Source organism: Gossypium arboreum, chromosome 6 (assembly GCF_025698485.1).
Source record: "Gossypium arboreum isolate Shixiya-1 chromosome 6, ASM2569848v2, whole genome shotgun sequence".
NCBI classification, from domain to species: domain Eukaryota; kingdom Viridiplantae; phylum Streptophyta; class Magnoliopsida; order Malvales; family Malvaceae; genus Gossypium; species Gossypium arboreum.
The window spans coordinates 1,144,785-1,155,279 of record NC_069075.1 but is presented as its reverse complement, the minus strand read 5'-3'; the positions used below and the strand labels follow the sequence as shown (position 1 = coordinate 1,155,279).

The following is a 10,495-nucleotide window of genomic DNA, read 5'->3' as shown; positions in this document are numbered from 1 at the left end:
AAGCTGTCGGAAGCCATGAAGGTAGTGGTATCCGTGGTTAAGCTTGGTCTAGAGAAAGACAAGCTTGGATCTTCCAAGTCCGAGGAAAGGGGCGTATGTGAAGAGAATCACAAGGGAGATACGGATGAGTATGGCAATGGCAACGGTGACAATTGTGGTAATAGGAAACCACGAGTTGGGAAGAAAAAACCCAAGAAGAGAAGGGACAAGCTAAAATGCTTTCTCTGCGACGGTCCACACATACTAAAGAAATGTCCGATGAAATCCGCTTAGGAAGAAGCCGGTGGGTAAGGCCTTGGGACTTGGTTCGGCGCAAGGGTGTTGAAGCCAAGGAGGCGAAAGCGAGAAGAAGCGGTCGAGTGCTTCTTATGTCATGGTCCGCATAGGTTGCGGAAGTGTCGAGGAAGTCTGTCATCGAAGAGAACGATGGAGCAGACAAGGAGCCCAAGAAGCTTGGTTCGAGCAAGGGTAAAGCCGAAGCCAAGAGGGCTAAGAGGAGCAAAAAGAAGCGAGTAAAGTGCTTCTTGTGCCGTGGTCCGCATGAGTTGCGGAACTGTCCAAAGCAAGCCGTAGTCAAAGGAAAGGCAACGTCCGAGCATAGTGAGTCGTCGGAGGGGCTTCCACCCAAGGGAGAGGTGAGTTTGTCATCGAACTTAGAGGAAAAAGTTGCGATGAAAACAGTGAAGCTTGGACCAATGAGGCTCGTATCGAGTGAAGCGTCGGAGTTGGCCGAGTCATTGACAAGGCTTCCACCTATGGGAGAGGTGGGTGGTGCATCGGACTTCAAGGAAAAAGAAGTGATGCATGTGGGACAGTTGACCCGAGTAAATGCAAAGGTACATTCGAAACACTCTGATAGTGTTTTGCATTCTAACTTGTGCACTTGGCGAGAACGTAGGGGCCCTCTCGAAGTTCTTGAGCAAGGAGGCCGAGAGACTGTGGGCAAAGCGAAGCCAAGTGTCGTGAATCATGAGGATTACATTGAGGAAGTTAGAATGTGGGCAAGGGAGTGACATAACTCCTTGTCATCGAGATGTACCAACGAGTAGGACGGCTCGAGTTAAGAGGCGACGGAAGCCGAGGCAAAAGTCCAAAAGGAAGGGAAGAGCTAAGACGACAAGTGGGATTCAAGGCGAATCAAGTCAGTGCCATTCAGGAGTCGCAACGAGGACGTTGCGAGAATGGGTGGGGGAGAATGTCACGGGCCAGAGTTCAAAGCCCGTGACCATCGAACCAAATGCATCCGATGGAGGTCTATTACTTAGATGGGGATCATTTGGCCCACGTGAGCTGGCCCGATTCAAGGAACTGTTGGAGAAGCTTGTCGGATCAAAGTCTGGTTGGCCCGATCGGACTGGCCCGTTGCTTGAAGAGATTGAAGGTCCATCTACAAATATGGAAACATGATATGATATTATAATCTTAGAGATCTTAGATATGATATGGAATCTTATAAGATATTATTTTATAAGATTACATATCTTATCTAAGATATGTAATCTTAGAAGATATGATATTATATTTGGTAGTAGGTAACCTTTAATCTCGTCCGTCGATGTAATTGTATCTTGACCGTCGGTTTTGGGGGAGCTCAAGTATAAATAGAGAGCCTCCCCCTCATTTGTACTCACTCCATTCATTGTTTCATTATTCTTTGTGAATAAGAGAATAGAGAGCATTTACTCAAACACTTTGTGTGCGTCCCTTTCTGTTGTTCTTTATAAGCTTCTTTTGGCGTAAGTAAGTCTTCCGCTGTACGAGTTAGTGCCTTGGAGGAGTTCTTAAGGAATCCTCATTCGAGTAAAGGCTGACTTGGGCGAGTTTGGACGAGCGAATCGCCTAAGGCCGCACGGATTGCGAGACGAAAGGTCTAGCCCCGTGACACTAGTACCGGCTGTACCATTCTGATCCTCAATGATACTAAGTAATATGGGTTTCAATGTGTACCGGTCGTTCCATGTGTTTCAATTAATACTAACTTTGTATCGGCCCATACTAATTGATACTTAAACTTGATTTTTATTTTTTATCTTAAATATTTTTAAAATCACATTTCAACTTAAAACATAATTATTAAATTTAGTTATCCAACCTAATTTATATTTTTATATAAATATATTTGTGTGAATGGAATTTAGATATATTTGCATGTAAATATAATATATAATTTATTAAAAATTACACTATAAATATAGATATGTGTGTACAAATATAAATGTAGATAAACTTGAAATGGTATAACGAAACACATCGGTACTGATATGTACCACTATCAAAACAAAAACGATATGTTACTAACTACCTAAGTCATGCCATCACACTTTAAAAGATTCCAAGTTTAAGGATCAAATTAAAAAAATCTATCAAGTTTCAGGACTAATATAGATAAAAAATTCAAAGACCAAGATGAAACAAATTACCAATTTTAGGGGCTAAAGGTTGCTTTTATCCCTTTCATTATTAGTTCTTTTTGGGTAAACTACATTAGTAGTCATTCAGCTAAGGGTTTTTCGTTTTTAGTCACCAAACTATGAAACGTTATAAAACGTCACCTAACTATTAGTGAATTTATTTATTTTGGTTACCCAACTATGAAAAATTACAAAATGGTCATTCAACTATTCAATTTTTTGTCTTTCCATCCAAATATCTTATTTTTTTTGGATGTTTGCATTTTTTTTACGTTAAATAGTTGGATGATCATGTTGTAAAATTTTTGCAGTTGGGTGGCCTCAACTGTAGTTTACCATTAATGAATGTGCTTGAGAGGTCCTTGTATTATAAAAACACGATTAAACTAGTCCATCTACTATTAAATGGATTAATTTAGTCATTGCCCTACTAAAAGACTTAAGTAGAGCTATATTAGATATAAAATTATCATTTACTATTTAAAAATATCATTTATTGTTTAATAAAGTTAATATTTTTAAAGTTTTTATGGTTTTGTAAATGAAATATTTTGTTTGAAATCAAGCGCAATTGAAAAAAATATTTTTCAAGACATTTTTTATATGGTAAATATTATTTTTGTTACAATTTGGACTTATTTAATTCTTTTTAATAATATAGGGACTAAATTGATCCATTTAATAATATAGGAATGAATTTGATACAGTGTCTATAATACAAGGACCTCCCACATAATTTAACCTTTTCCCATTTTTTTTAACTAAAAACACTTTTGGACACTGTCATAAACAGGTATTAGAGTTGCTTGCAAAGTACAAAAATATGGACTTCGAAAGAAGCCACAGAGCCAAAACATTCTTCAAAACCGACCCAATGAGCCAAGAACAGCAACAACCTCCGCCGTCGCCTCCGTTGGCTTCTCAGCCAGATCCTCCTCCTGTTCCGCCGCCTCCATTCGATCCCAGTCGAAGTAGCTCTTTTTCTCCCTTTTTTTTTTATTTCTGGGTTTTCTTTTTTTCTTTTTCCATTTAAGGGATTTTGATTATTGTGCTTTCATGTTTTATTCTCTCTCTCTCTCTCTCTTTTTATTATGAATTTGGGTTTTTAATTTTGAGAAAATTGAAGTGTGTTTGTAGTTAATTAAGTTTGATTATTTGTTTAAAAATCACCTGTTTTGCTTAAGAAAAAACTGGCTAACATTTGTTTTGAATTCATATGCATGCATGTAAAATTAGAAGCCTTTTAATTACTTCTTTGATTGGTTTGGACTTTGGAATTATAGCTATTTATGGTGTTGATGAGAGCTTGGGTTTGTGGTTTAAAGGATGCCTTTGCTCGAACAGAATGCTTTGCCAATGGGTTTAGAGTTATTTAGCTAGGGTGGATTTAGGGTTTTGTGGTTATCATCAAACACTTCTATGAAACCTCGCATTCTTTGTGTTTGATTAGTTCGAAGCCTTCATTGGAACTATAGCTATTATGGTGTTGAGGAGAGCTAGGGTTGTGGTTGAAGGGCCCCTTTACTTGAACCAAGAGCTTTGCTAATGGGTTTAGAGTTATTTGGCTAGGGAGGATTTAGGGTTTTGTGATTATCATCCATCACTTTTATGAACCTCGCATTTCTGTGTTTGATTCATTCTAAGCCTTCATCGGAACTATAGCTATTATGGTGTTGATGAGAGCTAGGTTTGTAGTTGAAGGACCCCTTTACTCAAACCAAAAGCTTTGCTAATAGGTTTAGAGTTATTTGGCTAGGGAGGATTTAGGGTTTTGTGATTATCATCAAACGCTTTCATGAACCTCGCATTCTCTGTGTTTGATTCATTCGAAGGCTTCATCAGAACTATAGTTACTGTGGTGTTGATGAGAGCTGGGTTTGCGGTGTAAGGCCGCCTTTACTTGAACCAAAAGCTTTACTAATGGGTTAAGAGTTATTTAGCCAGGGAGGATTTAGCGTTTTGTGATTATCATCAAACACTTTTATGAAATCTCACAGCCTTTATGTTTGATTAATTCAAAGCATTTGTTAGAACTACAGCTATTACGGTTTAAGGACGCCTTTACTTGAACCCAAAGCTTTACTAATGGGTTTAGAATTATTTAGCTAGGGAGGACTTAAGAGTTTTGTGATTATCATGCTTCTATGAACCCTGCACTCCCTGTGTTCGATAATTTGAAGTGCTTAATAGAACTATAGCTATCTATGGTGTTGATGAGAGCTAGGGTTGTGGTTTAAGGAGACCTTCACTCGAGTCAATTGGTTTTAGTGTTATTTGGCTGGGAAGGATTTAGTGTTTAGTTGTTATCCTCAGAATGCTTTTATGAACCTCGCACTCTGTGTTCAATTAATTAGAGGCATTTGTCAGAACTATAGCTATTATGTGGTTGATGACAGCAAGGGTTTTTTGGTTATAGGATGCCTTTAATCATATCAGGGCGGTAGCTTTGTTAGCAGGTTTAAAGTTATTCTGCTAGGGAGGATGTCCGGATTTTCCAATTTATGAACCTCGTGCTCTGTTTCGCATTATCTCTCAATATATATATGTTTGTGCAGTGATCGGCATCATTAAGAGGAAGGCCTTAATTAAAGAGTTAGCTGCCGTATACCATGCTGAATGCCTAGCAAAATGTCAAGAACTTCTGGAGCTTCAGAAAAAGTGGGATGAGGTATTTCATTTATGCACCTTTTGATTTCAACACTTTCTTCACATTGTTCTCATAAATATAGAGCAAGACTCGAACTTATTAATGTATAATTATGATTATCTGTCATACGAAACCTTAGTTCGTGGTTGTTTCCAATATCTAGTCTGCATGATATGCAAATGTTTTTGTACATAATTGAACATATTCCAACCATTCCGGATTACTGCTAATCGTCACTGCGCCTTTAGAACTGGGAGAAAAAGTTATATCTCAGTCATGTTTGTTTAGCAGCTAATTAAGAAAAGGAAAAGCAAATATTCCTTCCTAATTTATAATGCTGTTATCACAATTCATAGGGATACATGGATAGTCCAATCCCTACCTTATCAATTCAAGGACTTTCATGGCTTTATGTTTACGGGAATAGTAGCATTCCACTATAGTAATTATTTTCTCACCATTTGCAGCCGTTTATCGATCTCAAAATCCCCGACGATTTGAGGAAAGAGAAAATAAGGCCCTCAAAACGAGTAAAGAAGTCTCGCTAAGCATATGGTAAGATTTGAGCATAATCTTTGTTGCATATCTATTAACATTGTTGTTACTTTAAGCTTAGCTGAATTTATAAATGCAAAATCATGAATGTTTTGCCTTATTTACAGTGTGTTGAATGGTCTCAGTACCCATCCATCATTTAAGTGGTCAAATAGAGAATTACAAGCATTAATATCTATATATACCTATTTGCAGATGATCTGATGAATCCGGGATTTTTTTTACTTTACTGCATCCACAGACGAAACATCTCTCGAAACAAGCAAGCGGAGGCCAAAAAAGGAATGGATCAGGATTTCCTGTTTCCATCAAATTTACTGTATTATATGTAACAACATAAGGGCATTTTAACTTTGTCTAAAACACAATCACACTTATGATGTTAGCACTTTGTTTCATAGTCAATCTGATTAGGGTTAGTAACTATCATTGTGCTTGATTGAGCATCCTATAGTGGCTGCAAGTCCCAAGGTTATTGATCTACATTTGTTTCTACTCATTTTCATGTAAGGTGGTTTTGATTTTGGTAACCATACTTTTCTTTAAAAATTTGTGCTTGATAGATATTCTAGTTGTTTCATGCAATCACACTTATATCTAATACGTTAGAAACTCGAATCTAATTATCTACAACCCTTTCCCCAATCCCATATTGACATATATGTCCATCCCAAAATAAGAACTTGATTATTCGATCCACTTTAGTATTTAGTACTTTTTTTTCTACTTTGATACTTTAACTAGACAACTATGTCTACGTTGGTCATTGAACTTGGCAAATGTAAGAATGGCATAACACTATAAAATTGTGACATCATTGTTATTTGACAAATCTCGATGAAATCTAAGTCCAAGAACCAAAATGACAAAAAAAAAAGTGTAAAAATAATAAAGTGAATCTAATTGACAAGTTTGGAGACTAAAAGTTCTATTAACCCGAATCTCCCTTGGGATGAAACAAGCAAAGTACATTCAGAACATAGACCACACAATAAAAGTTAAATTTGCAAAATAACTATTGATAGTAACCTTAGTTGAAACAAAGCAGAGTGGGCACATTTTAGTCTTGTACACTGATTTTTCATAGTTGATGTCTTCATTCACCCAAATCTTCACCTAAGTTCAGATCGAAACCCTTTCATCACCTAACACGGCTGTTTTGAAGTGGCAACCATTATTTTATCACCAAATCATATCATAGTATTCAGGATAGAACTAATACGATCAAACTAAGATCTAGCTCTGACCTCTATCGTGCATCCATAGAATGGTTCAAAGAATCCATGGAACTTTATCAAATAAACATTAAAAAGCTAAGTGTAAATTACAATTCTTAATGACCTTCATAAGGATAAAACATAAAGCATGGCATGATCATATACCTACAATATACACATATAGAAGGATTATAGATTAGAAAAAAAAGAGACTACAAACTCAAAGCTCTTACATCATCAAATTAGTTGTAGGTGTCCATTGTGACAAGCATACGCCTGAGATTAGTAAAACAACCAGCAGATGCATTTTGGCAATCTGTTCAAATGCTTGCACCGCATTATCAACAAGCATGGATCAATATCACTGGCAGTCTAAAGCAATGTTTAGCATCCATAGGAAACTGCCCTGAGACTACGCTACAATATGTAACAATTTTTTGTATGAGCATTGGCTTTCCAAAGCATGCTATCCATCCTCCCCCTTGACCATTGTGCACAACCTGTTTCCCTGGAAACAGCAAAATGAACTTTAAATACAGAAAATGTGCATCAATAAAAAGGAAATGCAAGCAAAACAAAGATGGGAAGGCATGCTATCAAAGTTACTAAAACTCCAGTACGGATATGTTCATTTATTTTCAAGAATCCAGATACGAGTTTTGAATGCATCCCGTGATGTTTACCCGGACAAGCAGTTTCAAGAAAAGGTTTCTCACAACTCAAATGAAAATTGAAATCCAAACTCCACCATACACAACCACCAATTCAATATGCATGCTTCCCCCTCAATACATATGCATCACCAAAAGAAATAAATAGCATAAAACTATGTAATTAAAGATGGTCTTATGTAAATGAATGCACCTCATAGCATTATATGTGCCAATAACTTAAACTTATTAACTAAACAATAACATAGAATCAAATTATTTGCTCCTCTATACAGCAATTGAGACTTTTTACCTTAGCAGATCCGAAGGTGAGTATCAAAACGAGTTCATCTCCAAGCAGTAAGTCCTTCTCTTAACCAGCATCTTAGCCGCAGTCCCATAAGGCCCTTCAAAAGCATTCGATAACCAAGAGGCATCTGAAACCTCGTTTTTTGAAGCAGATTGTTCACTAGGCCTAATAGCAACCAAAGTAGCACCTTTTAAAACAAACCCATCAGGCAATTCCAGGTAAGGAGCATACCAAAGCCTCATATTCAACGCAGGCACCAATGTCCTTTTCGAAGCAGAAGAAGCCGATAATGGCTTCACTCGCAATTCCTCGAGCTGATCCCTGTTCATACAAAGCACCCCTTGTCGATCTGCATCGGTTAAGACCAAGCTATCCAGCGTTTTATGATCAGCAATTATCGGTTGAAGCAAATAATGCCTCGCTGATGCTGCGATTAACGAACTAATCGTCCAAACAACCCTTAATTTCAAGCCACCGTTAGTATAAAACGTTTCTGGGATACTACCGTTATCGTCACCGTTGCCGACGCCAAATTCCGGCGAAATCCCATTGTTAATAACGGAAGCAGCTCCAAGGATAACGCAATTATCAAGTGTTGACCCAAAATCAGCTCTCCACTTCAAAAGAACACCATCATCAATCCCTAACTCACCACTAGGTAATTCGATTCGTAGGAACCGAATCTCGTTAAAATTCCTAAGAACCTGGGTCGGAGAATGATGGGTAACCCCACCATGATCCATTTCCCCATCATCACCAACACCAGGAGCAACGAACAACGAAGACGACGAAAGGGAATTTAGGGTTTCATTCAAAACCGACCGTTTAGGACCAAGGAATTGACCCAAAGCTTGAAGCGGTTTAACAATGCCCCCGAAAACAAGACGAAAGAGATTCGAAAAAGGACCGACGAGAGCACGCGATTTATCCGATGAAGACGAAGAAGATGAACAATCGTCATCGGAGATAACACAATCGACTCGAACGACGACGTTTTCGACTTGAGGAACAAGGGAATGGAAACGACGGGAAACAACACAGCACCGGCCGAGAGCTTTAACGTCACCGATCTTGTTGAAGACTAAAAGAAGAACCGAGTCAGGAAGACGGTCGAAGTGATCAACCGGTTCGGGTTGATCCGGATCTGGATAAACCGAAGACATTGTTCTTTTCCCCTTGTTTAAAGGGAAAGAAAGGAGAAAAGGGTTGAATTCTGTGCCTAAGGAGAAAACGAAGCTTTAGGAATAAAGGAAAATGGAAGGAAAAAGGTAGAAAATGGGTAGAGGGAAAAGGATATAAATGGTGGGATGAGATAGATCCACGTAATTTTTTTCTAAATTATGTTATTAGTCCCTATAATATACATTAATTTCATATTTAGTCCTTGTGTTCTAATTTAATCGTTTTTAATCTTGTATTTTTTATTTTTAAAATTTCAATCCCGATCAAATGCTTGAAAGCCCGGGGGGAGCAGCTAATATGATAATTTTGATTTAGTTCTTTTGAAAACTATAAAGATATGAGCCAATATAAAGGTAAAATAGTATTTCAGCTCTTATAAAAATATATAATTTAATCTCGATCTTCCTAAAAATATTTTTGGCTTTACCTCTAATTTTTGTTTTTTTTTTCTAAAATCTTGTGTAGTAAACATGTTATCGCATGTTTAATGCTATGTCAGCTTGGTATTAATACATAATGCTTGTAAAAAAACAAAACCAAGTCGTTTTACTTAATTGATTTAACAACTAGTCAATTATTGTTTGAGTAGGGACTGAAATTTCAGAATTTGGAAATGATAGGGACTAAAAAGTGATCAAATTGGATAATATTGACTAAATTCACAACTTACACATAGTATAAGAGTAATAGCAGAACTTGATTTAATGGATTTGACTCTTATCATTTGGATTAGGATTTCAATTTCAATTTTGAAAAGTACATGGACTAAAATTAGTCAAGTTATAGCATAAGGACTAAGTCCATATCTTACTCATAGTATGGGGACTAATAGCAAAATTTAGCCTTTTTTTCTTATCTTTACACAATTTTCATCCCTCTATCAAATTTTACAAGTTAATAATCAACTTAAACTATTTATTTTTTTCCTTATTTGTTGCAAATAAATTAATAAATTGTTGATTTATGTTAATTCCTCGCATATAAATTACGAAACTATTGATTTTCAAACCAACAATATAACGACAATATTTAATATTGTTACGTAATTTATTAACTTTTTATTTTCATATAACATAAAGATCAATTTTATCAAATTAAAGTAAAAGAACTAATTTAACAGTTTCAATACAATGGAAGGATGCATTTAGAATTAGACCAAACTAAGCAAAAATGTGTGAATAGGAAAAAATAGATCATTATCAACGTGATAAAGGATTACTCATTTGTATATCGAAAGCCAGTGGCTTCAGATTGCGTTTAAATTCAAGTCAGATTTACGTATGATATTAGTACATTTTATGTTTGTTAAAGTATAATTCTGCCTGAAATATGAATTTAAATTTCTACCTGAACTTACTCATAATTACAAATGACTATTCGAATCTATATTGAGTCAGTTTTATTAAAATTTTAATATAGAAAATTAACATATATATTGTTTATTATTTTCATGTTATTACAATATTACATATTTAATTTTATAAAACATAAATTACATTATATATAAAAAATAAAATATATAT

The 10,495-nt window shown here is 36.1% G+C and overlaps 2 protein-coding genes across 2 annotated transcripts; one reads left to right on the top strand and one right to left on the bottom strand.

Moving 5' to 3' along the window:
- The first annotated feature begins 3,176 nt into the window (after window positions 1-3,176).
- On the top strand, window positions 3,177-6,162 carry LOC108460460 (uncharacterized). Its single transcript, XM_017759960.2, has 4 exons — window positions 3,177-3,382; window positions 4,967-5,079; window positions 5,526-5,613; window positions 5,809-6,162. Exons 1-3 carry the CDS (start codon window positions 3,235-3,237, stop codon window positions 5,604-5,606), a joined length of 342 nt encoding a protein of 113 aa, XP_017615449.1. The 5' UTR covers window positions 3,177-3,234; the 3' UTR covers window positions 5,607-5,613; window positions 5,809-6,162.
- A 719-nt stretch (window positions 6,163-6,881) lies between these two features.
- On the bottom strand, window positions 6,882-9,067 carry LOC108460459 (F-box protein At5g46170-like). The gene is made up of 2 exons (XM_017759959.2): window positions 7,794-9,067; window positions 6,882-7,338 (listed from the first exon to the last, which is right to left on the bottom strand). Exon 1 carries the CDS (start codon window positions 8,951-8,953, stop codon window positions 7,817-7,819), a length of 1,137 nt encoding a protein of 378 aa, XP_017615448.1. The 5' UTR covers window positions 8,954-9,067; the 3' UTR covers window positions 6,882-7,338; window positions 7,794-7,816.
- Window positions 9,068-10,495: the final 1,428 nt, after the last annotated feature.